Below are 15,373 nucleotides of genomic sequence, written 5' to 3' on the forward strand. Positions count from 1 at the left end.
CTGATCCGAGTTGGATTAGGTTTAGGAGTACTAATGGGCCTCGGATCCAGAGGCCCGTCAGGAACCCCTATAAATAGAGGGGTGGGGGCGCCCTAGGGTTTACACCTTTTGGCTGAACAGACTTGCCGCGCCTCCCACGCCCTCGCCTGTTGCAACTCGCGGATCTAGCAGTCCGGCTTGCGACGCTTCCTCCCTGCACGTGTGGATACCTTGGAGGTGTTGCGCCTGCAGCACTTGGACGAGCCATCGACGAGCCGCCGACGAGCCACGACGAGCCGACGACGAGCCGCGGCACCGGAGGGGATCTTGCTGTGCACGTGGACGAGCTGCTGAGGAGCTGCTGGACGTGATCGACTACGTACGACTACGTGATCGTCTTCACTGCACCGACGCATATCTACATCTTCCGCACCAGTAGTGCGTCGAGTGGTAATCCCGTGATCCTTATACGGCAGTTCTTCCTGGTTATACGCGGTAGAAATTTTGATTTGCGCTAGTGTAGCCTACCTCGTATCCCAACATTTATGTCCTGCAGCCGAATCTATTAACACATCGGCCGTTGGCATCGGATACCCAACCATTGTTGTCACTTGATTAAGATTTCTGAAATCTATTAACACATCGGCCGTTGGCATCGGATACCCAACCATTGGTGTCACTTGATTAAGATTTCTGAAGTCAATGCATACGCGTAGCTTCCCATTTTTCTAGTAGATGGGCACAATATTTGAAATCCACTCGGCATAACGACATTGCTGAGTAAACCCTGCTTCGATTAGTCTTGTAATCTCGGCCTTTATGTCAAGCAAAATTTTGGGATTACAACGCCGCGCAGGCTGCTGGTACGGCCGATACCCTAGTTTTATAGGCAACCGTTGTTCGACAATAGACCGGTCTAAACCAGGCATTTCATGATACTCCCAAGTGAAACAATCTTTAAATTCTCTCAGAAGACTTGTTAGCTCACGCTTATATTCGGGGTCTAGCCTAGCGCTAATATAAGTCGGCCTCGGCTTACTGCTATTTCCAAGGCCCACCATCTCCAATGAATCGGCCGACATGAAACCGTGCCCAAGCTTCCCATCTTCTAGGATGAACTGATCCATTTAATTTGATTCTCAGAGCCGACTGCTTGGATCGGCTGTAGACCGAAATCGGACACCTTCAGGAAGTCAGTATCCCATGCTCTACTAGATATGCATCTGACGGTTTCACAGCTCCATTGTTGCGCGTCGGCTGCGGCAACGCTGTAGGCGGAATCGGCGGTGACTACTTCGATGTTGTCACCGACCCATTGAACGAGGCACTGGTGCATTGTGGACGGGATGCAGCAGTTTGCATGGATCCAATCCCGCCTGAGCAACATATTGTAGGACCCTTTGCCATTAATAACAAAGAAAGTGGTGGAGAGGGTCTTACTACCGATGGTGAGGTCGACGCAGAGCGCTCCCCGAGCTGGAGATATGTTGCCTTCAAAATCTTTGAGCATCATGTCTGTCTTGGTTAGATCTTCCTCTCCTTTACCCAGCTTACGGAACATGGCGTATGGCATGATGTTCACGGCGACGCCCCCGTCCACCAACATCTTTGCGACTGGTCGCCCATTGACGTGTCCTTTAAGGAAAAGGGCTTTAAGATGCTGGCGCTTATCATCTTCGGGTTTCTCAAAAGTGGCGGCCATTGGCTTTAAAGCCAATTGTGCCATCTATTCCTCAAACTCCGCCGTATCGGCTTGGTTAGCAGGAGCCATGAATTCCATCGGCAAGATGAACACCATGTTGACATCAGCTGCCGACTTGTGATCTTTGTCTTCTTCATCATTTTTTCTTTTGGGGCGCCAAACCCAAGACCTGTCGCCTCTCCTGTCCGTCTCTTGTCTTTGTTCCTCTTCTTGTTGTTCCCATTGGCGTAAGCACTGGACTCTCCTTTTTTGGGATTTGGTCAAACCGTCTGGACACCATCTAGGATTTACTAGTTTGTTGGGCGGCTTCGCACATTCCCAGTCTGGCTCACGTCCCAAAGGGTTTTCATCTAAGACTCTTGCATCGGCCATCTCTCCCAGCTGATCATGTGCGTTGATCCTACCCCCCCAGCCGATTGCGCAGGTCTATTCTGCCCCCCAGCCGATCACGCACTTAAACGCGCCAATCTTCTTGTTCGTGCATGTTTCTGCTGATCGGCTCTCTGGAGCATGACCTCTTGAACAGATGACCGCCACGGTACTGATTGTTGCATTCCGGGCAATCATCGGGTGATGGTAACTTGAGGTTGTGTTCCCAATAATGGATAAAAAATGGACACCTCTAGTGATCTTCGTGCCGGCGAATTATCTCCTCGTGATGTCTCGAGTCTTCTCGTTGCCTCTGATATTTGTTGAGCAGATCTCTGGACGTGACAGGGCATCGCGGTCTGTCCAAACCTTAGCCTTCAGTTTCCATTCGGCCTTTGCCTTTAAGATCTTCAGCCGAGGTCTGATTTCTGGGATCCACTACACCGCTCTTTTTGGCCGATTCTAATGTCAGCACTCGGGTTTGAAGCGCGTTTTTCCTTACATCCACCATATTGGTAGGGAAAGGGTGCTGATCAATCTTCATCGGCTTTGCTGGTTTTGCTGGGATTTCAAACCTGAGTCTTCCTTGTTCAATAGGTGGCTGAATTTGTTGCTGGAAGATCTTGCATTCGTTCGTGTTGTGGGATGTGGCGTTGTGCCACTTGCAACATTTCATCTTTTTGAGTTGTTCGGCCGATGGGATCGTGTGGTAAGGTGAGAGCTTGATCTGTCCTTCTTGGAGCAACAGGTCAAAGATTTTGTCGGCCTTTGATGTGTCGAAACCAAAAGATTTTGGTTCTTTTCTACTAAACAAGCACGATATCGGCTTCTTTCCTTTCACCCATTCTGCTAGGCCGATTTCTACGTCCTCTTCCGATTTGGGTCCTTCCACGTATGGCACCTTCTTCTGAAAATTTCTTCGTTGATCGAAGGGGTGCACTTCTTGGCCGGACAGCCACTGAATGATCTGACTCAAACTTTTGAACTCCTAGGAGGCGTACTTCTCTTGGATGTGCGGCAGAATTCCTTGGAAAGCAATATCAGCCAACTGCGCATCGGTCAAGACCAGGGTATAGCACTTGTTTCTGATCTCTCTGAACCTCTGTATGTAGCAGGCTACTGGCTCATCGCTTCTTTGCTTAATGCTGGTTAGATCCGAAAGCTTCATCTCGTGAACCCCTGCGTAGAAGTATTTGTGGAATTATTTCTCTAAATCGGCCCAGGTGACAATGCAGTTGGGCGGTAGGGTCGTCAACCATTGGAAGGTCGATCCTGAAAGAGATGACGAGAATAGCCGAACCCTCAAGGCATCTTGCTTAGCAGCTTCTCCGCACTGGATAATGAACCTGTTGACGTGCTCAACCGTAGATGTGTCATCCAGGCCTGAAAACTTAGTGAAATTAGGCACCTTGTACCGATGAGGGAATGGCAACAGATCATAGGTGAGCGGGTACGGCGTTTTGTATGTGTATGTTTGCACCTTTGGCTTCAAACCGAACTGGTCTTGTATTATGTCAGCTATCCTTGCGGTCCAGTCCACTTGTTGCTGATGCGGCAATTGCTAATACACAACCGGTTGAGGAATTGGCATGTGTTGTTGGACTGGTGGTACCGCAATCGGATGATAGGCAGGCACGTGTTGTGGGCCTTGCGGCTGGGTTATCGGCTGAGGGGCCGATGGCTGATGCAGCACAGGGTTAGCTTGACGTAGCGGGTCCGCCGTCTCTTCGTACAATGCCAATGGTGCTGCAGTCCTGAGGGGTTCCAGAGCTCCTGCCCCCTTGCCGATTTCTGTAGTTGGCTGTTGGTATTGCGTCACTGTCGGCCGATGGGCCAATTGGAAGAGTGCTTGTACTGAAGATTTTCCATAACTAGTCGACAGGTCCTGATCAGCAAGCGTTGCGGCTGCTCCCCACGGCGCCGAGTTTGGGAGTGGTGGTTGCACGGGGAGAGTTGGTGAAGGGTAAAACGGCGCTTGTGTTTGATAGAGCGTTGCGCCGTCGTATCCTAGGGGCATTGAAGCATTTTACCCCCCCCCCCCCACTTTGCATCTGTATCGGCTGTGGAGCTGAGCTGAATGGGATGTGTTTGGCACCATTGGGAAGCTTCTCGTTGGTGCCACGATGGGAGGGCCGTAGGCAGGTCCCTGATATCCTTGAGCTACGTCGTTGACCATGGAGCTAATGACGGTGTTGTATACAGTGTTAGTCATCACCTTAGACTGGTCGATCATAGCCTAATAGACCAACTGTTGTATCATATCAGACATCTTTCCTGAGTCCTCAGCGACGGTGATGTGGCGAGCAGTTGGCAGAAGGGCTTTTTTGACCGTCTCCCCGTTCCTGGTTCGACTAAAGGACTGTAGGCATGCCTTTCTATATTCTTCCAAAGCTCTTGCTACCTCTGCCCTCTGGTCGTCCTTGAGATCTGCTTCAGTGATTTCGATGATGTTGTCTTCGGAAATCTCGGCAGTTTTTGACATGATAGACCTTGTTTCGGTCCCACTAGGCGTGCCAAAAGTGTGTTGACGCTAAAAATCGGCCATGACCCTCAGCGTCGGACACACTACCCGGGAGAATCTGCTTAACTCCTATTCGGGTTATCGTCCTGGTGCGGTTTGTGCAGCATGCCAGTCAATCTGACCTATTGATTGATGAGGAAAGAAAAGGTATTAAATTCCACAGGTTTCGATCGGCTAAGATTTTGATCTGTTTTGAAGAGCGCGTCGGCGAATCGGCCGATTCACTGTGTGAGCAACTGGCTGTTGAACAGCCGATGGCTACGTAGCGATTGCAAAGAAACTACTCGAGTAACTTAGATAACGCTACAAAAGCAACACTTAAAATAGATCTAATCGGCTATATAGTAATTATGTAAATAACGATAAAAAGCCGATAGTCCGTATCTCAAGCTGGATAACTGGTGATAAAACTAAAGCAATAGATAAAATCCATAATTCTAGTTAATATCGATAACTCGTGAATAAATCTAAACGAAACGACAGCGATGCGCCCGAAGTTAAAGCTTAGATATTATTCGATAAGCGGAACTTACCAATTGACCGGAGATCGTGTCGATGCAGTCCTGTCAATTCGTACGAACTCGTGAAAAAGAAAAGGTTTTGGTGAAGTCATCGACTTGAAAGTAATTTGTGAGGAAAAAGTAGATTTGTTGTATTGATTGATGTGTTGTGTTTTACAAACCTCTAAAGCTGGCTATTTATAGCCCGTTACAACTGATTTCCTAACCGACTAGGATTTATCTCTAATTTTAAATGACAATAGATATTTACAAACACAACTCGTACTCGAGTTGGTTAATATTTCCTCACGGGCCTATCTCTTTCTTCAGTAAATCTTCATCTTGGCCCATCTTAGACCCATATTGGCTAAGCCACTTTGACTCCCAATCGGCCAGCCTCCTCATTCCGCCAGTCGGCCGAAACACTATAGTTTCAATCGGTCGATTCCCAACTGTATCCCGTCGTATCAGCTCCCTTCCTTTCTTGACGCCGATTCTAGACATGTGTCAAAATTCGGTGTCAACATTACTATGAGTACTTTTTTAATCCTCAACTAGTTTCTATCTTTCCACGTAGACTACACCGTTATGCGCCATAGTCTCCATGTCAGATGCATCTCAATATCCAATCCTATATTTAGGACTGTCCAAATCTTCTAGTGGGCTCAGAGATATTTGTACGACGTACACCGCAACAAAAACACCATCACTTGCCATCGCTTCCTAGAGCTCATCTCCAAGGTCTTAGCTATGCTTGGCCTCAGCCTCAATCTGGCCCAGCCTGCGCCATGACACCTCGGCATATTGCCACCCCTTCGACATCTTAGGCAAATTGTTAGCTTTGCTATAATTTCGGTTAGATTTGTTTGTAATTTCTATCAGACTTGTTAATAAATTGCCATTGTGTTTTTAACTATTTACTAGCAGAAATGCCCGTGTGTTGCTACGGGTCATTACTTGCTGTCACGTTATTATACGTTTGTTCGTACCATTTTTGAACTTTGAACAAGAATTTTCATTTGCAAGACCATATCAATCACTGGCCATCTGAGTACTTTGTTGCCAGAAGCATGGATCCATTCTTATGTGTGGTGAACTAACGGTATCTCACAATCAGCAAATTTCAGAGAGGCCAAATGTTTACGTACCTTTTGTGGAAGTAGAGTAAGAAGCTTGCGGCACGTGTTGGCGTTGATGGAGGTGATCTCTGCGCGTGTTGCTGAGCCGTTTCTCGATGGCGAGGAGGTCCTGGGCTCCTGGCCACAACCCCACAGCTATTTATACAAGCAAGAACGCAACCACGATTTCTATCTGAGTCGGCCTCGATTCCGATCCAGTTCGGCAGCGAACTCTCTTGGCAGTCTGGCCCCGAGTCAGCTTCGATTCCGATCCGATTCGGAAGCGATCTCTCCTGGCAGTCTGGCCTCCACTCCAATCGCTGCCCACTTCGCTGTCGCCTCGAGGATGCGGTGGCCATTACCTGGTCGACACGGCTGGCGTCGTGCGGGTCCCTGAAGTGGCGTAAGAATCGGAGGATGATGGCGTCGACGTCGGAGGACGGCGGGATGTCGTCGGTGGACACGAGGACCTCCTGGAGGTGACGGCCGCGCCGTCGTGGCCGTGGCCATTCTCGACGGGCGGGAGCCTCCTCCTGGAAGTGGAGGAGGAGGAGACGTTCAAAGTCAACCAGTTCGAGTTCGACTACGCGTCGGATTCGACTTCGCCTCGGACTACTCCAACGTTCCGCTCAGGGGTCGGACACTCCCGACCCCAGGACCCAGGGTCGGGCGAGGCGGAGCTTCACTCGGGGTCGGGCGAGGCGGAGTTCCACCCTCAAGGGGTCGGGCGCATCCGACCCCAGGACCAAGGGTCGGGCGAGGCGGAGTTCCACCCTCAAGGGGTCGGGCGGATCCGACCCCGGGACCAAGGGTCGGGCGAGGCGGAGTTCCACCCTCAAGGGGTCGGGCGCATCCGACCCCGGGACCAATGGTCGGGCGAGGCGGAGTTCCACCCTCAAGGGGTCGGGCGCATCCGACCCCGAGACCAAGGGTCGGGCGAGGCGGAGTTCCATCCTCAAAGGGGATGTTCCTAGTAACATTCGTATTAAGTAAATGCTTACGTACCTTTTGAGGAAGTAGAGTAAGAAGCCGAACACGCTAGGGCACACGAGCTGTTGGCGTCGATGGTACGTACCTTTTGTGGAAGTAGAGTAAGAAGCCAAACACGCTAGGGCACACGAGCTGTTGGCATCGATGGAGGTGATCTATGCGCGTGTTGCAGAGCAGTTTCTCAACAACGAGGAGGACCTGGGCTCCTGGCAGTCTGGCACAAACACGTCGAAGATGCCCAACCCTGCAGCTATGTATACAGGCAAGAACGCAACCTCAATTCCGATCCAAGTCGGCCTTGATTCCAATCCGGTTCAGCAGCGAACTCTCCTGGCAGTCTGGCCCCGACTCAGCCTCGATTCCGATTCGAATCGGAAGCGAGCTCTCATGGCAGTCTAGCCTCCACTCCAATCGCTGCCCGCTTCGCTGCCGCCTCGAGGATGCGCTGGCCATTACCGGGTCGACACGGTCGGCGTCACGCGGGTCCCTGAAGATGATGATGGCGTCGATGTCGGAGGACGGCGGAAGGTCGTCGGTGGACATGGGGTGGAGGGCAAAGGTGGGAAACGGCCGCAGGCCCCGGATCTGGATGGAACAGCGGCGGGATGTCGACGGAGGATGATGGCGTCGATGTCGGAGGACGGGGGGAGGTCGTCGATGGACATGGGGAGGAGGGCGAAGGTGGGAACCAACCGCAGGCCCCGGATCCGGACGGAGCGGCGGCGGGAAGTCGACGGAGGATGATGACGTCGATGTCGGAGGATGGCGGGAGGTCGTCGGTGGACATTGGGTGGAGGGCCAGACGGAGCGGCGGCGGCTAGATCCCCAGAGGGAGGGCGGCGGAGGAAGGGGAGGGGAACGAGGGAGCTGGGTGGAGGGCCGGACGGAGCGGCGGCGTCTAGATCCCCCGAGGGACGGGACCGGAGCCGGACGGAGTACGGCGGATCTCGATCCCCCGAGGGAGGGGAGGGGAACGAGGGAGCGGAACTCTTTTCGCTTTAATCCCTCGTTTTCCTATTTTTTCCACTCGAGCCCCCCTATACTCAGAATTGGACTGCGGATTGATATCACGAAATGTCAGGAGGTTTTTTGAAAAATAGCCCGACGGACGAAAAATCCAGGCAGAAACGTTACTTGCTAGGTAAAGATTCCAAATTTAACTAGAACGGTTTTCATAAAGAGTTGGGATAGTGGTTAAACAATTAATAAATGAAAATAGAGTCCAGACACATTAAGAATGAAGATATTTCCCATACGTTCACGGGAAAGAAAGATATTTTTCCATACGTTCACCGAAAAGTCAAGACAGCTGTGCCATCAACCACCTGTTGCACGAGGACAATGCATTGACTGAATTCGTGGACAACTACATAGCAGCCAACAAGAAACAATATTTGCGGACTCTACGCTGTGCGGCTTCTGGTCTGTCATCCACCGGCCTCACAGTGTCTCAGCACATCACCCAAATGTGAAGACGATCGAGATTCCTGCGATGATCCTTCAAAGTGTCGCTTAGCTAGGTCACCTCCTCGGGACACCAACTATGCCGTCATCACCATCCGTCCACCGCCATGGCCGAGGCCGCCTGCTCCTCCTTGCCATGGTGGTGGCGAGCCTCTCCAACGTTGTGACATCCCAGAACAACCAATTCACGGTGGTCAACTGCTCAGCGTCGTCCTCCTCCACCAGCACGTTCTGGTCCAACGTTGTCGCGCTACTTGATGCCCTCCCGTCGGCCGCATCGCCGACGGGGTTCGCCTCCCTGTCTCAGGGCAACGGCACCGACCGCGCCTTCGTCCGGGGGCTCTGCCGTGGCGACACCACGCCGTCGAACTGCGCCACGTACCTCCGGGACGCCGCGCTGAGCATCCGGCGGAGTCCCTGCAACAGCAGCCGTCGCGCCGGCATCTGGTACGACGATGGCTCCGGCTCAAACGTTCCGGCGCCGATGTTCTGCTTCGTCAGCTTCGCCGACACCAACGCGTCTACCGCCTCCGAGGACGCGTACCGGTACCCGATGCAAAACAGGGCCGAGGCGTCCGACAAGGTTGCCTTCGAGAGAGCTTTCAACACGCTCATGAACAACCTCACCGTGCGCGTCGTCAACGGCTCCAACACGTTGTCGTCGCCGGCGCCGATGTTCGCAACAGGGGCGGCCGTGTACGATCCCGGTGCCCCCAATGGCACCATATACGGGCTGATGCAGTGCATGAGGGATCGGACGGCGGCGGAGTGCGACAAGTGCCTGCAGGACTCAGTGGGGAAGCTGACGAGCTGCTGCTCTGGTCGCCAGGGCGGGGTGGTGTTCGGCTACAACTGCTATCTGCGCATGGAGATATACCCCTACTACAATCTGGCCCTCGACGGACCACCACTTTTAGCGCCAGCTCCGTCGATCTTCATCGGAGAAAGGCAAGGTAAACTGTACCGCTGCATCATATATACTACCTACGGAGTATGTCCTACACTACGGGAAACAGAAGCTTTGCCGAGTGCCCGGGGCACTCGGCAAAGGTTTTGCCGAGTGTAACACTCGGCAAAGAGCACACGGCAAATTTTGTGTCGGTAAAGACTAGTTTGCCGAGTGTCAAAACTCGAACACTCGGCAAACATTTTGCCGACGGCTAAAAAACACTCGGCGAAAAAATGTACTCGGCGAAATGCGCGCTGACAGCGTCGGGGTAACGGCGGGTTTGCCGAGTGCCAGACGGGAGGCACTCGGCAAACACCGGGTCTTTGCCGAGTGCCAACACTCGGCAAAGACCGGGAGTTTGCCGAGTGTCGCGCGCCTGGCACTCGGCAAACACGGTCCCTTTGCCGAATGTTAGGGGGGCCACTCGGCAAAGACCCCTGCCCGCGTGGCCGGGAATTAGGGCCTTTGCCGAGTGCCTCCCGCCTGGCACTCGGCAAAGACCCCTTGTTTGCCGAGTGCCTTGTCCCTAGCACTCGGCAAACAAGCCTTCGGACAAACACTCGGCAAAGGCCCCTCTTTGCCGAGTGTTACACTCGGCAAAGTGACCAGAACCCCCCCCCTTTCGACATTTTGCCACGTATAACGGACCCCTCCCAATTCACAATACACATATCACAGGCATTTGTAATAAACAACCACATGGATAATTCACAACCACAGGCATAATTCATAAACACCACAGGTATAGTTCAACATAAGCACGAAATAATCCATAATTCGTTTGTATTTTTGAGAATTAAACAATCATTTGACCACACGTTCGTAGTCGTGTTTCCTTAGCAAAATGTTCGAAATTTCTTTTCATTTTCTGGGTGAGACCTCAATTTGGACTCACTAACATGAATATGATTTTTCCACTCATATTATTCCATTATTCCAACCACCTGCAGTTCAAATTTGACGTAAATCAAAAAATTACTCTAAATGAAATTAATTGATTAAATATAGCAAACAGGTCAAAAAATAGTCCACCTTCTACCATGCAGTGCCAAATGCCATACATGTGGAGTGTAAAAAGTTTGGAGGGTGGAGGAGGGAAAAAAATTTACTTTTGCCGAGTTTGTCAAAAGACACTCGGCAAACCCAATAGTATGCCGAGTGTGCCCCCTAGCACTCGGCATACTCACCACTTTGCCGAGTGTCCCATCACGACACTCGGCAAACTAGTGGCTTTGCCGAGTGCCCCCCGTAGACACTCAGCAAAGCCTAACGTCCATCACACAGTCGCGACGGCGGCGGCACGGGGAAGTCACGTGCTCGGCAGTTTGCCGAGTGTCCATCTTTGCCGAGTGCCTCGTGGGTGTTTGCCGAGTGTTTTTGTGGTGGCACTCGGCAAACCGGTCCTTCGCCAAGTGTATTATGTTTGCCGAGTGTTTTTGGTATTGCACTCGGCAAACCGGTCCTTCGCCGAGTGCCCGAAATAATACACTCGGCGAAATAATTACACTCGGCAAATTCAAGATTTCCCGTAGTGCTATATCCAAAAGTTATCAAAAGGAAATTGCATGCTAGATGTAACAAGTGAAACATATTATATTTGATCATCGGGAAGAGCAATGGCGGAGCCAGGAATTATATATAGGGGGGCCAACCAAACATGTTCGTCAAAATATCATATATGCACTAAATTTAGAAAAAACAACTTCTTTTTTATTTTGCTTATAGTGCTCCTCGTGTCTTTATTGCTCGTTAATAAGTGTATTTGTTTATGTATTATGAACCTAATTGAGGTCAAATTAAGGATGGATAATTATTTTTTCACCTAGTTATGAATTTGTTGCAGCAGGAAAATTAGAATCCAGTACAATCTGCTAAGAATTAGCTTTGATCTCGCCTTCATGTATAGACATAGTAATAGAAAATTAGCTAGACAAGCTGAGAAGATCTATCCAGCTGCTACTTCATGCTTAAGCCCATCATGCATCAAAGCTATGTAAGGGTAAAAAATGTTATTCTCTCATGATAAAAGGGGGGCCATGGCCCCTGCTGCCAGCCCCCTGGCTCCGCCACTGGAGAAGAGTATCGGCAATTGGTGTTGTAAATATTGATACCATTCTCTACAAATTTGATCAACTTTAAGATAGTTTGGTTAAAACAAAACTATAACTCACCTAGCACTTCACTTTATATATATCAGTTAAGTTGTCTAAAGATAATAAAAATCTCAGTCCAATCTGTCGAAGCCATATCAATTGCTATTATCTGTGATTCCATAAGTGCATGAGAAAATAATATAGCAGGCATCTTCTATCATGCGAGCTGAGCCTCCATTGACTCACATAACGAACACTCAGGTAGTTTGCTACTGCTCCCTCCGTTCCAAAATGCAGGTCGTTTTAGCTTTTCTTGATGCATAAATTTTGCAATACACCTAAATATATGATTATGTCTACATACATATCAAAATATATGTACCTAGAAAGCCAAAATGATCGACATTTTGAAACGGAGGAAGTAGTCATTAACGCTGGATACTTCACACTTAAGTCGCTGAGTGAAAGACCTTATGTGCGTGTGCCGTCGATACAATTTGCAGAATCCCTGTGGCAGTACTACTGGAGGTGTCCTGAAAATTAGGGCAGTCGGAGTGTAGGATATGTCGACGTTGAAGCAAAAGCAACAAATTGTGTCGTCTGCTGTTTCCTATTGTAGATTAGAATTTTTGGTTTAACTGATTAGCACTCGTAGAGGTCAACCAGAAGAAAAATAGGGCAGTATGGAGAAAAACAAGCACTAGGTGACTAACGGGTTGCCTCAAACGCAGAAAAAAAACGGGTTGATGTGACGGCCCTCGCCGTCGCCATCCCTGTTGGAACGGTGCTCACCGCAGTCGTCATCGTTGGTGTTTTCCTGTACAGGAGAAAGGTCAACCAGAAGAAAACACAACAAGGTATGCCCTTACTTTCAGTAAGTTCTGCTTCTGCCAGCGCGGTTCGTCAACTCAGTGCTATGAAGTATAGTTAGATGGGAAAAGTCTTTACAACTGGAAAGGATTTTGTGCTTACATAGCTTGTAATTAAAAAGTCTTTGAACCCCATTTCACAAAGTTTATATTTGGCATTGACCTTGTCTATTCAAGATGCTTACTTCTAAAAAACGAGCTAACCAGATTCCACTTAACAATGTCAGTCTTTCACCGCAATTAAGTTCATCTTTTCGTTATGCAGGTTTTTTTATGAGAGACAACGGTAGTATCAAAGAAGACGACTTCGAATATGTTGAGCCCGAGCAACTCAATCTAGTGGTGTTAAGAGCTGCAACAAACAATTTCTCGGAAGAAAACAAACTTGGAGAGGGAGGTTTTGGAGAAGTGTTCAAGGTACATTTTCATCTATATAAATAAATAAAGTTGTAATATATATACTGGGTACATTAAGTCATGGAAAACAATTATCGTGAATTAGCAGGCTGTTAATTCTAAACTAACTAAAAGGTGCAATTAAATATACGAGTGGTTAGTCGAACATAAGGTAACAGCAGGTCCTCTGTGTTGTGCAGGGTACATTACAGGACGGGGAAGAGATAGCTGTGAAAAGGCTTTCACAGGACTCCTCACAGGGATTCCAAGAGCTTAAGAACGAGCTCGTGCTGGCTGCCAAGCTCAAGCATAGGAACCTGGTGCAGCTCCTGGGAGTGTCCCTGCAAGAAGAGAAGCTGGTCATCTACGAGTACATGCCCAATAGAAGCCTAGATACTTTCCTTTCTGGTATCCATCAAACTACTGCTCAAATTCAAAATAAGAGATCTCTCACAAATTCATCTTTCTATATTTCTTCCTCGTTGTGTGTGTGCAGATCCTGTGAGACGGCAACAGCTCGACTGGAGCAATAGGTTTTCCATCATCTGCGGTATCGCACGAGGACTTCTCTATCTCCACGAGGAGTCACGCTTGAAGGTCATTCACAGAGATCTAAAGCCAAGCAATGTATTGCTTGATGCAAATATGAACCCCAAAATTTCAGATTTTGGCATTGCCAGGGCTTTCGGTGGAGACCAAACTAGAGATATAACAAGACGACCTGTTGGAACACTGTAAGTACCAATAGCAACCTGTAAATTCTGGCAATACCCTTGCTTAATTATTAGTGAGTCCTTATTGCACGTCATTGATGCATGCAGCGGGTACATGTCCCCAGAGTATGCCTATTGGGGGCATGTTTCAACCAAGTCAGACATATTCAGCTTCGGGGTCATAGTACTGGAAATTGTGACCGGGCGAAAGAACAACAGCGCATACAACGACACTTCAGACTCCATATCTGTTCTGGGCCATGTAAGTGTATGGACAATAATGCCGTAAGGATATTCCCATGTCACATTTGTTTCACATAAATGTACAACGATCGATCATCTGTGCAGGTATGGGACAAGTGGAGAGCTGGTTCCATGGTGGATGTGGTAGACCCATCGCTTGTCGAGTCAGGGTACCCGGAAAGCGAGGTACTCAACTGCATAGAGATCGGTCTCCTATGTGTCCAGGAGAACCCAGCGGACCGACCAGACGCCTCTGCAGTGGTGCTTATGCTCAGCAGCCCGACCTCCACGTCTGATGACAGGCGTGCCCCGTCTAGGCCAGCCTTCGTCTTCAGCTCCGGCTTCACTGAATCAGATCACCCATCAAGATCCAGTGTCAAGATCTCTGATGGCGTGCCGCTGATTAACGGTAAACAGTCCTCGACAACCTCGGTTTCAGAGAATGAGATGTCGATCTCAGAGCTTCAGCCGAGATAGATATGTGTAGCACAGAGTGCGCAGCACAAGCCGCTATAGCTGGGCTCGATTATTTTGCCTATAATTAATTATTCATTTTCATGTATCTTAAAGCATATGTAGCATGTAACGAAAAATTTAGATCACAGAGTAAGACTAAAGGTTATGTATCATCTATCTCATTTGATCAGAGGGCTTATATCGATCATTCTGTCCTGTATAATCTCGTCACCATTCATACACAATGGATTGTAATCCATCATCTACTTGGACCAATCAAGAATAAAGGAAATGAAATTATTTTGCATCCATAACTAAGAACAAGCTAGCTACAATGGACCCTCATTATAATATATATGTCTGATCTTTGAACTAGCGTCACCTTAAGCCTTTGTATGGAGGTACAAAGGCCAAGAAGATGCAGGACGATTGCTCCATAAACATGCCCACTTTGTGTGACATCCAGCTCTAAAACAGAAAAGTCGGTAACCTGAAACCGGTATATCCCTTGCTCAAAGGTCATGGCGGCATCTCCTGACAAAACCTGCACAACATTTTGGAAGAACGCAGTGAAATTCAAATTACTTTAGTCCATTGCAGCAGGGGTAATGAGCAAGAGACTAGTAGACGCACATTGGTCTCTAAGTTCAGTGACAGGACGCCACGAGGGCGGTGCAGCGGATACAAATACATACTTTCGCTGTTGTTGGCCAGCTGAGTATGCCCAAGGGGTTGCAAACATGTGCTAAAGGTCAGGCTCCACATGCGCCATATGACACCAAACCTGTAACTTATCGCCCGACACTCGCGCTTCAATGTTAGATCCTCCACTGCTGGTGCCGAGAATGACAAGGTGAACTTCTTGTGGATACCGCAATGGGCATCTAGATACAGCTTCTTCAGTGCAGGGGCCACAATGTTGATATGCCTAATCTGCCTATTGGCATACACAGCTAGCTCCTCGAGGGCTTCCAAGTGGAGCATGACGGAGTCCAAATTTCAATCAAGAAC

The 15,373-nt window shown here is 49.2% G+C and overlaps 1 protein-coding gene across 1 annotated transcript; it reads left to right on the plus strand.

Moving 5' to 3' along the window:
- The first annotated feature begins 8,588 nt into the window (after positions 1-8,588).
- Positions 8,589-14,676, plus strand: LOC101773153 (cysteine-rich receptor-like protein kinase 15). Its single transcript, XM_004973007.4, has 7 exons — positions 8,589-9,596; positions 12,417-12,542; positions 12,820-12,971; positions 13,151-13,358; positions 13,447-13,684; positions 13,772-13,925; positions 14,012-14,676. Exons 1-7 carry the CDS (start codon positions 8,723-8,725, stop codon positions 14,381-14,383), a joined length of 2,124 nt encoding a protein of 707 aa, XP_004973064.1. The 5' UTR covers positions 8,589-8,722; the 3' UTR covers positions 14,384-14,676.
- Positions 14,677-15,373: the final 697 nt, after the last annotated feature.

This window comes from Setaria italica, chromosome VI (genome assembly GCF_000263155.2).
Source record: "Setaria italica strain Yugu1 chromosome VI, Setaria_italica_v2.0, whole genome shotgun sequence".
Taxonomy (NCBI): Eukaryota; Viridiplantae; Streptophyta; class Magnoliopsida; order Poales; family Poaceae; genus Setaria; species Setaria italica.

Coding starts and splice junctions, on each gene's coding strand:
- LOC101773153 (XM_004973007.4), top strand. CDS start 8,723: ATGCCGTCATCACCATCCGTCCACCGCCATGGCCGAGGCCGCCTGCTC. Junction 13,685..13,771: donor AGACGACCTGTTGGAACACT/GTAAGTACCAAT, acceptor TGATGCATGCAG/CGGGTACATGTCCCCAGAGT. Junction 13,926..14,011: donor CCATATCTGTTCTGGGCCAT/GTAAGTGTATGG, acceptor TCATCTGTGCAG/GTATGGGACAAGTGGAGAGC.